The following is a 14,555-nucleotide window of genomic DNA, read 5'->3' as shown; positions in this document are numbered from 1 at the left end:
GGTTGCCCGGGGCACAACGCACAAAAAAAAAATGCTCATACTCATGCTGACCCGATGTCATGCCAGCGCATATTGGGAATGGCATAGGCACCGATCGGTTTTCTATCGCCCATTTGCTGGGAGTAATGGCGCCCTCCGTTAGCGATGTGCGCCTGCTGCTTGCGGCACAGGGAGGAGAGGGCAGGAAGGCGGGGGATTCACTGGCTGGCTGGAGCTGCATCTAATAACCAACAATAATATGATACAGACTTATAATTTGCACCGATGTTTTTTCGAAATTCTATACGCGAAAAGTGAGCGCGAAAGCCCTCGGTGCGCCTGCTCGCTGCTGAAGTCAAAGTAAAACTTTATTGTCATCTCTGTTACATACAGTGCAGTATATAGAGAGATGAGAGGATGAGGCTCCAGTTATAGCAGTGCAAGTAAACAAACAAGAGTAAGAAAATAAATATACACTTTAGGACTCGGGGTAAAGGGATCAATAACAATTTGAAATTTATAATTTACAGTTTGATGATTTAAAGTCTCACACACAACCTGTCGAAAGGGGAGGGGGCCGGCTGCTTCCAAATAGAGCACATTTCATTCATAATGATGTAAATCCAAGCCCATCATATTCATGATTTGAATCCTGGGTTGTGCGAAATCCTAGAAATACACCTTAGACAAAGTGAATCTGTGAACTAAGGTGTAGGTCTATTAGATTATGTTGTGGTGATACTCGGGTTGGGGGATTTGTGTTCATACTGGAGTGCAAAATTAAAAGCAATGGAAGATGGACAAGAAAAGTTCAAAGCCATCAGGTGCTCATTTTAGAAAAAGGAGAAAAGAAGAGGAGGAGAAACGAGCAAAAGATGCAGGTAAGCAGATGTGTCATTGGATAATGGCACGTCATTCTGAAACAATCAGAATCAGAATACTTTATTAATTCCTAAGGAAATAATGTGGGTTACAGTTGCTCCAAAAAAGAAATTGTAAAAATAGTAACAGTAACAGACTAAACTCCAAACAATGCATTATGTTACAGATTTTAGTCAGTGTCAATTGTTGATTTGTCCTGTTCTCATTGTATGACGAATTATGGTGAAATTCAGTATGGTTTCAACAACAGCTCTATGTTAATGTACAATCCTTAATATGTTTTGTGTGTGTGTGTGGGGGGGGGGTATTTTCAACTTTTTGCCTCGGAGAGCCTCGGCCGCGGGCTTGGACCTCAGAGGGTTAACCCAACAAATCATGAAAAATTAAGTTGTACATTTTCCTTCATGACAGTGCAGATTTCTGGCATTTTGTGTAAATTCAAGCATGTAACAATTTGATTTTTTTTTCTACCAAAAAAGTGTGAAACACAAGTTAGACTTGAGTTTGTAAATGACCCGTTCCATGTTGTTTACCTTTCTGGATTTTTTGGTCTACATATTTATTTATTATACAAGCTGTACAGTACATAAAATCAAAATTCACATGTTTTCTGTAACCAAAATGTTAATTAGGTGGGCTACGGAAAATAATTAAGTTTTAGACTATACTTAAATGAAACATGTATACTTACTGCACTTGAATCCTTTTAACCATATGTAACACCTGCATATGTGGGTTTACCGCCCCTGGTAAACAAAGATAATAATACTGTCCACATTGTAACCAAAAATTAAAAGTGTATTGATTCATAAGAATAAATGTATTTATTTACGTATTTATTTGCTTTATTTTTACATAAGTACAACCAAGCAGAGCAAATGTTTTTGTTTTCCTTCTTTCTTGCGCATGCGTGAGATTGAGAAACCCACTTCTCCACCTGCGCGAGCTCTGCTGTTGTCATGACAACCAGTTGCTTACTGCAAAGTTAAAACACAAATCTGACTTGTGAGACCTGAAGTTGTCGCTTCCAAACAAACACTGTAGTTAGTCGCTAAAGTGAGTTGTCGCTGCCCTCAACCGGACTCGGGAGAACGCGGGTAAAATGCTGTCGACGACCTTCACAGGTGTGGCACCGGCTGCGGGACGAGGAGGTGCGGAGCCGGTTACGACACCGGGGTCAGTTAGACAAAGCAACGACTGCGGAGGTGCTCGGGTCGGGAGGGAGATATCAGAAGGAATCGGTGTGCAGGAGTGGCCCGACGGCTCCAAATATGAGGGAGAGTCTATAAATGGCCTCAAACACGGCAAAGGAAGGTACAGCTGGACAAATGGAGAGGTAGTGTGTGACATATTAAAGAATTAAACAGTTTCACTAGAGCATTTACTACCCCTTAGCTTTTAGGGTGTGAACACCTTAAAGCCAAGCTAAATGTAATTTAGATACAAATACACGCGTGGGTTGTTTTCTTTGGTGTAGTACTATGAGGGCTCTTTCTACAAAGACTACAAGCATGGAGATGGACTGTATTGCTGGCCCACGGGCCAAAAGTTCATTGGCAAGTTCTACCTCAACAGAAGGGAGGGATATGGTCAGCAAGTGTTCTCCGATGGAGCTGTCTTTCAGGTAAGCTGAACCGTTATTTAGATTATAGATACATCATAAAACAACGCACCTCTCCCCTCCTCTCAGGGCTTGTACCACATGGATCAGAGGTTTGGTCCAGGTGTGCTCAAATATCCAGATGGGCGAGAGGATGTGGGTCTGTGGCTCAAGGACCAACTGCTAAGGCTGTGTACCCCTTTGGAAGAGAGATTTAGCCTGAAGAATTTTCCTGAATATTCTGCCTACATGGATCCATCAGTCACTGCAAAATCCCCGACTCAGGTACATGCTGTGTCACCTAATAGTAATAATAATGAATAAGAAATAAGAGGCTAGAAATAAGAGCAGTCCTTAATGCTGTGTCATGCCCTTTCACAGCTGTAACACAGATAGTGTTTACATCAGAAAATCTGATGATTAATATTTTACTGCGTACATCTAAACTTACCATAAATGTACCCTTCTCACACCTCAGTCTATCTCTGGTAGTCTACAGCAACAAAAAAGGACACGCTCTGAGGTAAGTCACAGCTTTTAATGAATAATTGGATGAGCTCTCTGAGTTAATATGACGCAGATCAGTTAACACCTCATCACCTTCAGGAGGATGAAGACAGAGATGTGCTGTTAGATGAGATTTTCATCTATCCACCTGGCATGGAGAGTTACTCAACAGATGGGGACCACTTGCCACTCCCCCCTGGTCGAAGGACAGAGCTGGATCGACATTTTTATGGCGAGCTGTGGGAGCCGGACGCTCATCCTTACCAAGGCTATGCAAGAGACCCACTGTCCACAATGCCATTACAGACCCGCCTTCAAGCTCACATACACAACCACAGGTCAGACTGGGTCCAAACACTGACAATTAGATCTGTGAGTCTGCAACATTCGTGGAACTTCATGTGTTTGTCTCTCAGGCTGCAGGCTGAAAATGTGGGCTGGGACACGGCAGCCGTTCTCTCTATGAACAGGGACAGTTTTGGTCCTAAAGGGCCTTTGGAAGTCAGTTCAGAATTGCTTATCCAGCACTCCTCCAAAGGAGACCTGCACGCTGTATCACAGATCCTCAGGACTGGTTTAGTCTACCCTGATGTAGCAGATTCGCACGGACACACAGCTCTGATCGCTGCCACCGTAACACATTACTAATTTTTGAACACAGCAAAATAAAAGGTTTTAACATTTTGCCCGCGGTTAAAATCTGAAGTAGTCTCATGTCTCATATTCTGTTTCTGTCAGGTAAACTGCCACAATGATGTGATCCACCTGTTGTTGGACATGGGTGTTGATATTGACAAGATGAACTGTGAAGGCATGTCTGCCCTCGCTGTGTGTCATGTCCTCTACTATCCTTTTCAATCTCTGCACATCACTGGAGCTGAACCACCTGCTAGAAACCAAGTAAGATCCAGCACGAGGCACCGTGACTTTGGGTTTTACCAAAAGTTCAACTCGTCTCAGATACCTATGGTTTTCTCACAGATAATTTCCCTTTTTCTTGACATTTATTTTCCCAGATCAGCCAAGTCGACCTCAATATGGACACATCGTTAATTAACAACCTCTCTGACCAGTAGGATTGTAGCTAATGTCCCTTCACACACACATTGTTCACTATTAACGATTTATATTCACACACATTGCTAAATGAAGCCAAACAACAAAACTGATTATGAATTTTTGGATAAAATACTGCTGTATTTATTTCTTGTGTTTTCAGATCAATAGAACCAACTGAACACATTTCACTTCTCAACCGTAAAGCATCCAGTGACAGTGAACTCCTCTCTGAGCGCAGGGTCGGACTGAATGATTGTGTCGCACAAGCTGAACACACACAGGGGGAGCCAAGGACAGAGGAAAGAGAGGACAGACACTGTGAGGAGACAGAAAGCATGAGGAGCAAAGGGAAGCAAAGAAAGACAGAGAGCAGATATGATCAGAGAAGGGAACGAGGAGTAAGTGAGGTTGAAGATACAGAAAGAGAATTTAAAAGGGGGGATAAGAAAGACAAACAGGGTGAGTCTGCTGAGACCAACGAGTTAAGCACAGATCACCTGGAAGAGGAGAGTTGCGAGGAGGATGAGAAAGATGTGGAGGATATAGAGGGTAGCGATGAGAGTGGAAAAGAGGACGTGTCTTTTGTAGAACGCTCCATTCAAGTGCTGGATGGTCACATTAAACTGGGCACCGTGCAGTGGAAGGGAGCTCAAGCTAAGGTAGCAAGCAAGGGTTCATGAGTAATGCGGAGTGATGCTTCTCTGTGATTGGTTTGATGAGTTGGTTTAGTTCACTCACAACTGTTAATGTGTTTGTCTTTGCAGCACGGCAAAAATCTGACCTCAAAACAGAGCTTTGACTCCACCTGTTGTCTCAGAAGCTACGAGATTCAAGTCACAGACAAAATGATCCAGCTCGCTGCTGAAGCTCTGAGTCGCACAGGGGTTTCCATGCTCTGCAGCACGCAGGAGACAGTACGCAAAATGGCTGCTATGAAAATAGAGTCAGTCCTTTTTCTTTCTGCCTCAATTTACTTTTTATTTTGTATTTAATTTGCTGCTGGCTCTAGTGATCACTCTGATGTTCTGTTTCACCATGCATATACATCCATCAGGCGTAACATTATGATTACTGAAAGGCGCACTGAATAACACTGATTATCTTTTAATTATACCTGTTAGTTGGTGGGATATTTTAGGAAGAAAGAGAGCATTTTGTCCTCAAAGTTAATCTGTTAGCAGCAGAAAAATGGACAAGCGTAAGGAGAAGTGAGCCAATTTGACAAACGTTTATTGGCTAGAGGATGGGGTCAGATGTGGCTCTTGTGGGGTGTTCCCAGTCTGCAGTGGTCAGTATGTACCAAAAGTGGGCTAAGGAAGGAACCATGGTGAACCAGCATCAGGATCATGGGTCGCCAAAGTTCAGTGATGCATGTGGGGAGCAAATGCTGATCCAACAGACCAGGTACTCAAAAAAGTTATTGCTAGTAAGTTGCAAATAAGTCAGAGTGCTCATGCTCACCCTTGGTGAAAATACCAACAATGGACACGTGAGCATGAGAAGAACATTTATTCTGTGTGTGCGTCGCTTACCTGGAAAACTCCTGGCTGCACTATGTGAAGAAGGCAAGCTGGCATAGACAGTATGATGCTTTGAGTAGTGTTCTGCTGGGAAGTCTTGGGTTCTGCCATTTATGTGGATGTTACTTTGACATGTACCACCTACCTAAACACTGTTGCAGATCATTTACACCCTTTCATGGAAACGGTACGCCCTGATGGCTACACCCTGCCACAAAGCAAAAATGGTCCAGGAAAGGTTTAAGGAGCACAACAAGTTGGAGGTCAGATCTCAATTCAGTCGAGCATCTTTGGGGTGTGCTATACAAACAAGTCAGATCTATAGGAACCTCACCTAGCAACACAGAGGAGGTAAAGGATCTGTTGCTAACATCTTGGTACAGATCGCACACCTTAAGGGGTATAGTGGAGTCCATGCCTCGATGTGTCAGAGCTGTTTTGCCTGTAAAAGGGGGACCAGGACAATATTACCCATATGGAAAAGATATATATAAATCTTATAAAGTTTTTATCTGTCTTGTATGAAACTTGTATGAAAAGCATACAAGAGTGAAAACACATATAAGATCCCTTGAAAAATTATATAATGAAACTTGTATGTTTTGTATACTTACTAAAAAAAATATATGAAAGTAATGAGAAAGTGGCCACTTTCATGAGTAAATCATATATGTTTTTACTATTTCTTTTCCATATGGGTAGGCAGGTGGCCATAATGTTATGTTTGATCAGTGTAAGTAACCTGTGTGTGTTCTGTCTGAGCAGGCACCGCATTCGTTTGGGCACCATGAAACTGTTGTTGGACCGTGGAGCTGATCCCAACGCAGCCAGGATCCCCATGCCCGTGCTCTTTTTAGCCATTATGGCAGCTGACACCGAGAATGTGAGGAAACTGCTGCTGTGCGGAGCTCGCACTGACATCCCTCTTCCACCAGAGGCAGGAGCTCAACTTTTAAACAAATTTAAATAATATTTTGTACAGGCACAAAAGAAAAAAAAAATCCACAAACACAGAAAGAAAAAAAAAAAGCACCTACATTAAACTCACCTGAAAATCTGCTTGTTTGTATAGAGGAAAGGCTTGTATCCCCTGCATGTAGCTGCAGCACTGCCAGGTCCAGCAGGTCCCAGAATCACACAGCTGCTGCTGCACGCCATCACCGACCCAGACGTACGGGCGTGTGACCAGGACGAGATCTACGAACCAGACAAGGTGTGTAGGTTTTAGAGTCCTGGGTTTTAGAGGTAAATGTGTTTGTGTTAGTTAACCTTTTTTTTTCTTTTTCTTTTTTATGTACTTATATATGTTATAGATTTCCACAAAGGCCACAGAAACACTAACTACCAGCCCACATCTCAAAGAAGGAGGCCGCACCGCTCTACATTTTGCCTGCCAGAGAGAAAGTGACTACAGGGTCGGAATGCATACAGTCACAGCTAAACACAGCACCACTATTTAATGATTACGTTACTGCTGCATCAAAGCAAAGTGCGGAGAACTGATGAATATTTAAGGTAAAAAAAAACACCTTTATTTTCCTTCCCAGAATGCCAGTGAAGTGGTTGCCATCTTGCTCTCCCACAGAGCCAGTACAGACCTTCTCTGGAGCGGCCACTCACCTCTCTCCTTGGCTATAGCAAGTGGCAATGAAATGGTACGACCTCGTTGTGCATGCACACTCACACATGCACGTGAGAGCCAAACCTCTCTTTGTCCCACACTATTTGTTGTTCCTCGTTTAGGCGGTAGACGAGCTGTTGAATGGAGGTGCAGATCTCAACTTACCCCTGGGCTGGAGGGTGGGCAGCGCGCTTTGTGCCCTCACCAACATCAACTACCACTTAGTTGGGCACAGAATTAAGCTGGTACCCACACAAACACATAATGACGACGAAACGTTTTTAAAAATTAAGTTATTAACATTTGTACTTTTTTTGTGCAGCGATCAAAGATAAATGTGTTCTTAATGACTTCAAATGAGTCACTTTTGTTCAGCTTTCAGAGAAAATAAGTTTTCCTAACATCAGTACGGCTTTTGTTTGGTTTAGTTGGACACGTTAACTAAGGCTGGAGCTGATATCTTGATGCCAGTTACAGTGTGTGGCATTGTTGGAACTGCAGTCGATTATGCACGCTACTCCTTCAAACAGGTAACACTCCAGCCATACTACATTGAATGAATCTAATGTGAATTGCTGAAGAATGTCCAGTGACTATCAGCTGTAGGTACTGGCAGTGCTGCACCTTACTGGTTCATCCAGTATTTTATGTTAATCATGGAGGGCCATGCTGGTATACACGGGGGCTGAGTGAGAAGGCTTTTTAGAGTTTTATTTTTATATATATATTTATACTCCTGTCTGCCTTTATGCTCCTATTTAGGACTCACATATTGCTTATACTCCTTTCCACGCTTTGAGCATTCGGGAGAGAAAAATATTCGAAGCACGGCAAAAGCTACTGAGCAAGATGGAAGACTTGATGAGGCAGGTTGCTGCTGAGAGGGAAACTGGTAATATAGAGAGAATAGCTTCCACTGGATACTTGGTGTAATGCACTTGTCCTTTTATTATTGAATATGCCTCTAAATCATAGAGTGTGTGTCCGTGCATGTGCGTGTGTGCGTGCGTGCATTTGTACTGCATGATTGGCAGGAGACCTTTCCTCCAACAAGGCTCTTGCCAGAAATAAAAGCCTACCAGAGGAAACACAAGAGCACAGGTACACATACACTCACATTCATCTACAGTAAGGTGCTGCTCTAGTTCCTTTTTCCTGTTGTCTGTCATTTAAACTTTTACTTCAACTAATGTCAGTTTCTAGTAACTTATTTGTGACTCTTTTCGTGTAAACCTGTTCTCAGGAAACCAGTGTTAAAGTTCTGCTTTCACTGCGGTCGCTCAGTGTCTGTGAATCTGACCCCGGGCAGGCGCTGCAACAAGGTCTCCTACTGCTCCAGGGCCTGCAAGCTCAACTCCTGGGAAGAAAGACACAAGAAAGAGAGCGTCCAGGTATCAGGTGGGAGTCAGAGACCCTCCTTCCAACAGTTAGAGCCAAACTTCAGCAGCCTTAAAATATTTGATGACATTTTTTCACAAGTGCTTTGAATATATGAATCACTTATCTGAATAATAAAATGATGTTTAGAGAACAATTAATGATACAGAGAATTTGTGAAATGCTGATTCAGTTTTGGAAGAATAGAGCATGTAAATACTGTATTTCTTTCTTTCCAGCATCTGTTGACAGTGCCCAGAAAAGTGCTGTGTCAAAAACCCAACGAAGTCCCAGGGCTTTGTCTGCCATCTTGAAATCCAAAACAGCCCCCAAGCCACTGAGTGTCCAGTTCAAATCCCAGAGAGAACTAAAGCTGTTGAGCAAGGCAGAGAAAAAGTTGGAGAGCCAAAATCCACTCAATCTGAGGGAAAACTACAGCCACAACTGATGGATATTAACATTTCTGTTTCATTATGTCTAATATTGACTACCTAATTTAACAAAGCACTCAGATCACATCACTGTATGTGGTTGAATGGTGGTGGCAGCATTTGTGCCATAATATTTCTCATATTTGTAGCTGTCAGATTACAATATAAAATAGCATTAACTGTAAATTGTGTTATTATTAACTTGTGCTGTTGAATCAGATTACCTTTGTCATTGTCAAGTGCAGTCCCTGCGGCTCAAGAGAAAAAGTTTAAATAAAATTTAAAAAAATATATAAAAAATGAGGTCACTGTCTTGTCAAAATAAATGTTTTTGCCCATGTTCTTCATTCCCATGATAATATCTGGCTGAGTGTTTCATGAGAAAGGTGAAGCATGACAGTTATGCCACATGTGGTCTATCAAAGTTCAGTCTATGATGAGGAACAAGGGTATATGATAGCTTCTGTTTTTCACTTAGCCAGTCTGCGCAGTTCTTGTTACTTATACATTCATGAAGTATTAAAGGCTCGCCTTACTGTCAGTGAAAGTAGCATCACAAATAATTCGTGTCTCATTAGATTTGTGTCTTCCTGGTTTCAAACTGGGGATCTCTCACGCATTAGCCTGAATTGTGAACCGCAACACTAATGGAACAACTTTCTATAGGAAAAAATCAAACCCTGAATATTTCATTATAAGTAACTTTTCTTTAGCACCACCCTTAGGTTGTAATATATGCCTACTGACTGGGGAGATAAGTGTTATGTCTTCCTCACTTTAGAGCCTGACTAGATTTTATTTAGGTGTTGCTATCACAAATCATGATCCTGAGGGTTAAAAACAAAACAAAAGCTGGAGCAGCTCTTTTTCCCCACTCTCAAGACCATCCATTGTGTCATGAATAGGACAGAAACTCCACTGTTATCCCTAAATCTGAGATCCAACTAATGGATGGACTCTTCTCTTCAGCATCTGAATATATAATTTTATGTCACATCTTAATCGCAAAATAACTCTCCATGTCGGTTATTTTGCATTTGATACACCAAATAAATAGACTCAAAAATCATTTTGTAAAATCCCTGTTTGGATGCATCATTCAGACATTCCCAGTAACATCATAACACAGACTATTTGTGCAAAGAAAGGCTCATTAAAGGCTCGTAATGATACATGCTGAATTGCCTGTTAGACTGGTTTTCATCAGCAGCAGGTTTACAGTAGGCTGAGGTTGCTGCCTGTACTTTGTTTCATACGTCATCATACGCTGATGAGTCAGAGGGACGGACAAACAAGGACCAGGAACAGCTGGTGTGACCCAGAGTCAAGCAAGAAGCCACAGAAGGAAGGCTTCTCACAAAATCAGACCGAGGAGGAAGTGGAGGGATGACTGAGGACTTGGAGGAGCAGGAAGACGAGCTGCTCGCTCTCCAGAGTATCTTTGATGCGGACGAGTTTGTTCGGGACGAGTCGAAGTCTGCCGGAGAAATCCGAGTATGTGTCGAGCTTCCTGTCGGCTTCAGCGTGGCTCTCAGAGAGGGTAAATCAGAGGCGCCGGGGTTGTCAAACACGCCCCTGTTGGACCGAAAAGGTCCGATCTGATGTTTTTGGAAAATGTTGGTTTGGAATATTAGGAAGCACCTTTACTGGTACAGCCTTAATCATCTACTTAAGATAAAAATGGGTTTTATGTAGCCAATGATGTAAAATGAGTTAAACACTTGTTCTGCATTAGGCGAGCCCGTAACAATTTAATGAGCATGTTTTTGTTGGCCTTAAATGGGAAGTATGATGTATGAATTAAATATATCTATATTAAATATACCTTTGAACAGCTTAATGTCATCAAGCATCATTTATAGCTTTTGCCATTTGTGTTCATGTGACAGAATATATCAAATATTTTCTGTCGAATACACCCAAATTATTTAAAAACAAATAAACAAACATTACAGAAAGAGATTAGTTCATCTGATGAGCTCGTATTTTTCTTTCTAAGGTGAAAGTCTGCGTCAGTATGATATTTCCTTCCTTCCACCGCTGCTTTTGAACTTTGGGCTTCCTGAAGACTACCCTTCCTCCTCCCCTCCCTCCTTCAGCCTCACCTGCAGCTGGCTGACTCACACACAGGTAATCAGCAGTCAAGTCATTGTTGGTCACATGTTCAGCCTGCCAGTGTGTGAGAGGTTCACAGGACATTGTAGAGGCTCAGTAAAGATGACAACAATCTATTCTCCCTCTCCCTCCACAGTTGGCTGCACTGCGTGCTCATCTCGCTGATCTCTATGAGGCCACTGGGGGAGCTGTGGTGCTCTTCTCCTGGGTGCAGTTTCTCAGAGAAGATGCTCTGAGGTTCCTGAACATCCACAGTAAGCTGGATCTTCCTCCTGATGAACGCAGCACCCTGCATTATAACCAGGACCAACAAAATGCTGAACTCTCAGAACCAAAGAACAATTCAGAGCCAGAGTTCTCTGTACCATCCTCGGAAGTTCAGGAGAATCCTTCAGACGGGAGCAGCGCAGACTCTCAGGGAGCTTCGGCTTTAGACTCCTGCAAGCATGACCAGAATGATCTGAACTCTCACCAGAGCCAGAGTGATCTAACCTCAGATTATCAAAGAGCTCTTTCTCCAGAGCCTGCACTCCAAAACCAAACCACACACACTCCAGATGTGACAATCCTCCAAGCCTCAGAGTTTAATGTTGATCTCCAGGATGATCTTTCTTCATCTGCAGAGAAATCCAAGCATCATCAAAGTGTCCGGGAAGATTTCTTAAATGAAGGAGATGCTTCTCTCTCATCGCTGCTTCCCTCCACCTCCTCAGGCACGTTAGATCCAAGTGAACTTGGAGCTGCTTCTCTGCCGGTCCAGCCCACAGATTCTCCTCAGAGTGAAGAGCAAACCCTCTCTGGTCTCTTTTTATCTCCATCACAGACTCTGCTGTCCCACATTTTGATCTATGATGCGGCCCAGAAACACAAAGTGTTTGCCACCACTTTCTTTGACTGCGGGGTTTGTTTTATGGGCCGGCTCGGGTCCGAGTGCGTGAAGCTGTCACCGTGTGGCCACGTCTTCTGCCGGGCCTGTCTCTGCGAGTTCTGTACGGTTCAGATCACAGAGGGGAACGTCCGGGATGTCACCTGTCCTCAGGCAGACTGCGCTGGTGCCCCTACACCTGCACAGGTAGAAGCTACACGCAGCCTTCAACCTGCAGAATGGTTTCAACAACTGTAGTGTTTGGTCCTTTTATCTAATATCAAAACACATTTTAAAAGCTGTTAAAAATAGCTACAGGTAGAAGGATCAAGCACAGAGGAATTTCGGCCTCACTTTGTGTCTCTGCTTTTTCGTCTCTGTTGTGTTTGTAGGTGCAGAGTCTGGTAGGGGAGAAGCTGTTCAGCCGCTATGACCGTCTCCTGCTGCAGAACACTTTGGACAGCATGTCTGGTCTGTTTCTATTGCTGTTAAACTGAGTGTGTCGTAAAGTTTTTCATACACTGATTGGAATGTATTTATTACATTTCTGTATTAGACCAGACAGAAAGAACATCTTTAGCTCTTTTTCAATAAATGTTTTTGTCTCGCAGATGTGACGTACTGTCCTCGAACATCCTGTGGCTCTGCTGTTATTTTGGAGAAGTCCAGCAATGCAGTGCTTTGCTCTGAGTGCAGCTTTGCCTTCTGCGTCACGTGCAGAATGACCTACCATGGATTAGAAGAGTGTGAAACCAAGAAAAAACATGCAAGAGATGCATTGCAAACCGCTTTAAAAAGCCTAGACTTGCCACAGTCACAAGGTACACAAAGGCACACTATTTCAATGACTATGTGGATATCTCTTATGTTTACTAAAAATCCAAGTATGTTTTTTAAACTGATAATTTTTTGGTGTACTGGTTATTAATGTTAAAATATTCAGTCACAGGACGAGTGGTGTGAATGTTGTCCTGTTTCAAAGAAAATCATAAAGTCAGTCATTTCAAAGCAGGAAGTACAAGAATCAACATAGAGATGTCCCAGTATTGTGTCTCGTGTCAGTGCAGGACTCAACAGCATCAATCCAAGTGCAGCAGCCTCTGTAGAGGTGTAAGATTACTTTACAGCACTTACAAGTCACGAATGCGACTGAAAAAAATATATTTATTTGATCCGATTCTAATAGTAGCACTTTGTTTGATTAATCTTTAACCCTACACTGAAGGCTTTTTGTGTGTTGATGCAAATGTTGTTTTGTGCTCTGTGCTATCTGTGTCTCTCAGAGGGGTTGAGTGCTCTCTTGAATGACTATAAACATGGCAGTAAGGAGAGGAAACGCCTGCTGGTGAGCAGATATGGTAACATGCTGGTAATGCTGGAAAGTAATCTGAATGACACCTGGTTGGCCAACAACAGCAGATGCTGTCCTCACTGCTTCAGCAGAATCGAGGTATTTAGTCATGTGCGCACGGAGAGTTTCTGGCTGTTTTGAAGTCATGTGACTTTGCCTGCTCACGTGTTGTGTTTCATGTTGCAGAAGAATGGAGGATGTGACCACATGTTATGCACTCAGTGTGGACAGGACTTCAGTTGGTGCTGCGCTCTCAGACTGACAACAAAAAATGGAAAAACGCACTTACAAGAATATGTCTGTGAGAACCACCGAAAATAGCCTCCCAGTGCTTCCGCTACTTTCACCAGCAGCCCATCATTTTGTCACATTAAAATCAGTTTTATTTAAAAAGATTAAAAGAGAAATGAGATCTGATTGAAACAAAAAACAGAAATTTACATCCTGTGAAGTGTTTTGACCCAGACATGTCATACTGTATCATGGTCAGCAGAGGGCGCTAAACAACAAGAATGACAAAGCAGTAACATGACAAGTTCCTTTTGGTAACTTTAGAAAAGCTAATATGTAAAACAGTCTGTTTGTTTGTTATTTTCAATAAATTGATACATGAATTTAACAAATGATGAACTGATTTATTTAACCTGGATGCTATAAAAACACTTCAGGAAAATATCCTCTGTAAAACTATACAATAGCAAACCTGTAATGTAGAATATCTTATACACATATTTCTATATGAGACGTTCTTGCAGCTGTTTCTTAGATTCTCTGAGATCTACAGTGTACGTATTAATTATTAATCTTCGTCTACTCTTTTTTGACTTAACCTCATGTTTTATCACTGTTGCATATGTAAAATCACAGCATAAGGTCCTCACTATGTGCCTGTAAAACATGTTCTCCCTAGTTATAATTGTAGCTCATTGTTGTCTTCACTGTCAGTAAACCCACTGATTTTGTTTTTCAAGTAATGTATAAAGCGTGTGGTTGTAATTACTACCTATAGCCACAGTTCCAGCAGTCTGGAAAAAGCCTTTTTTACTCCAAAAGATTAAGTTAAGATTCATTAAATAATTAAATAAATGTGTAATTCATTCATTAAAATGATAAATGAAAAATATATATGAATACACAATTAAATGTCAATTCATTTCATTTAAAAGATAATTATTTATTTCAAATTTTAATAAATTAAAGACGCTACTTTCTTTTTGATTCATGTATTTGTTTAATTCATTTTGGCAC

The 14,555-nt window shown here is 42.0% G+C and overlaps 2 protein-coding genes across 7 annotated transcripts; both read left to right on the top strand.

The window, feature by feature from the left end:
- Positions 1 to 1,791: 1,791 nt before the first annotated feature.
- ankmy1 (ankyrin repeat and MYND domain containing 1) lies at positions 1,792 to 9,322 on the top strand. 5 transcript variants are annotated; one of them, XM_076875880.1, is made up of 20 exons: positions 1,792 to 2,197; positions 2,339 to 2,485; positions 2,552 to 2,746; positions 2,940 to 2,984; positions 3,068 to 3,306; positions 3,385 to 3,601; positions 3,707 to 3,868; positions 3,985 to 4,040; positions 4,188 to 4,425; positions 4,792 to 4,970; positions 6,313 to 6,484; positions 6,620 to 6,760; positions 6,861 to 6,962; positions 7,095 to 7,202; positions 7,291 to 7,413; positions 7,597 to 7,698; positions 7,931 to 8,060; positions 8,203 to 8,269; positions 8,412 to 8,566; positions 8,785 to 9,322. In XM_076875880.1, exons 1-20 carry the CDS (start codon positions 1,964 to 1,966, stop codon positions 8,991 to 8,993), a joined length of 3,021 nt encoding a protein of 1,006 aa, XP_076731995.1. In that variant the 5' UTR covers positions 1,792 to 1,963; the 3' UTR covers positions 8,994 to 9,322. The 5 variants fall into 5 exon arrangements, with proteins under 5 accessions (XP_076731995.1, XP_076731994.1, XP_004562140.3 ...); XM_076875879.1 differs by having other exon boundaries at positions 4,188 to 4,686; positions 8,478 to 8,566; XM_004562083.4 differs by having other exon boundaries at positions 4,266 to 4,686; positions 8,785 to 9,321.
- A 946-nt stretch (positions 9,323 to 10,268) lies between these two features.
- On the top strand, positions 10,269 to 14,307 carry LOC101480817 (E3 ubiquitin-protein ligase RNF14). Of its 2 annotated transcripts, none has more exons than XM_004562152.4 (7): positions 10,269 to 10,516; positions 10,976 to 11,106; positions 11,228 to 12,163; positions 12,349 to 12,427; positions 12,568 to 12,777; positions 13,240 to 13,406; positions 13,494 to 14,307. In XM_004562152.4, the coding sequence occupies exons 1-7, from the start codon at positions 10,363 to 10,365 to the stop codon at positions 13,626 to 13,628; spliced, it is 1,812 nt and encodes a 603-aa protein (XP_004562209.3). In that variant the 5' UTR covers positions 10,269 to 10,362; the 3' UTR covers positions 13,629 to 14,307. The 2 variants fall into 2 exon arrangements, with proteins under 2 accessions (XP_004562209.3, XP_076731847.1); XM_076875732.1 differs by having other exon boundaries at positions 10,269 to 10,567.
- The last annotated feature ends 248 nt before the right edge of the window (positions 14,308 to 14,555 follow it).

Source organism: Maylandia zebra, linkage group LG17, assembly GCF_041146795.1.
Source record: "Maylandia zebra isolate NMK-2024a linkage group LG17, Mzebra_GT3a, whole genome shotgun sequence".
Taxonomy (NCBI): Eukaryota; Metazoa; Chordata; class Actinopteri; order Cichliformes; family Cichlidae; genus Maylandia; species Maylandia zebra.
The sequence above is the reverse complement of the archived record's forward strand: the minus strand, read 5'-3'. Positions and strand labels throughout refer to the sequence as shown.

What these genes read in the sequence shown, in the direction of transcription:
- ankmy1 (XM_004562082.4), top strand. Translation starts at nt 1,964, where the DNA reads ATGCTGTCGACGACCTTCACAGGTGTGGCACCGGCTGCGGGACGAGGA. An exon ending in AACCACCTGCTAGAAACCAA is followed by an intron (nt 3,869 to 3,984) that starts GTAAGATCCAGC and finishes TTATTTTCCCAG; the next exon opens with ATCAGCCAAGTCGACCTCAA. An exon ending in TGCTGCTGAGAGGGAAACTG is followed by an intron (nt 8,061 to 8,202) that starts GTAATATAGAGA and finishes CATGATTGGCAG; the next exon opens with GAGACCTTTCCTCCAACAAG.
- LOC101480817 (XM_076875732.1), top strand. Translation starts at nt 10,363, where the DNA reads ATGACTGAGGACTTGGAGGAGCAGGAAGACGAGCTGCTCGCTCTCCAG. An exon ending in GCCCCTGTTGGACCGAAAAG is followed by an intron (nt 10,568 to 10,975) that starts GTCCGATCTGAT and finishes TTTCTTTCTAAG; the next exon opens with GTGAAAGTCTGCGTCAGTAT. An exon ending in ACTGCTTCAGCAGAATCGAG is followed by an intron (nt 13,407 to 13,493) that starts GTATTTAGTCAT and finishes TTCATGTTGCAG; the next exon opens with AAGAATGGAGGATGTGACCA.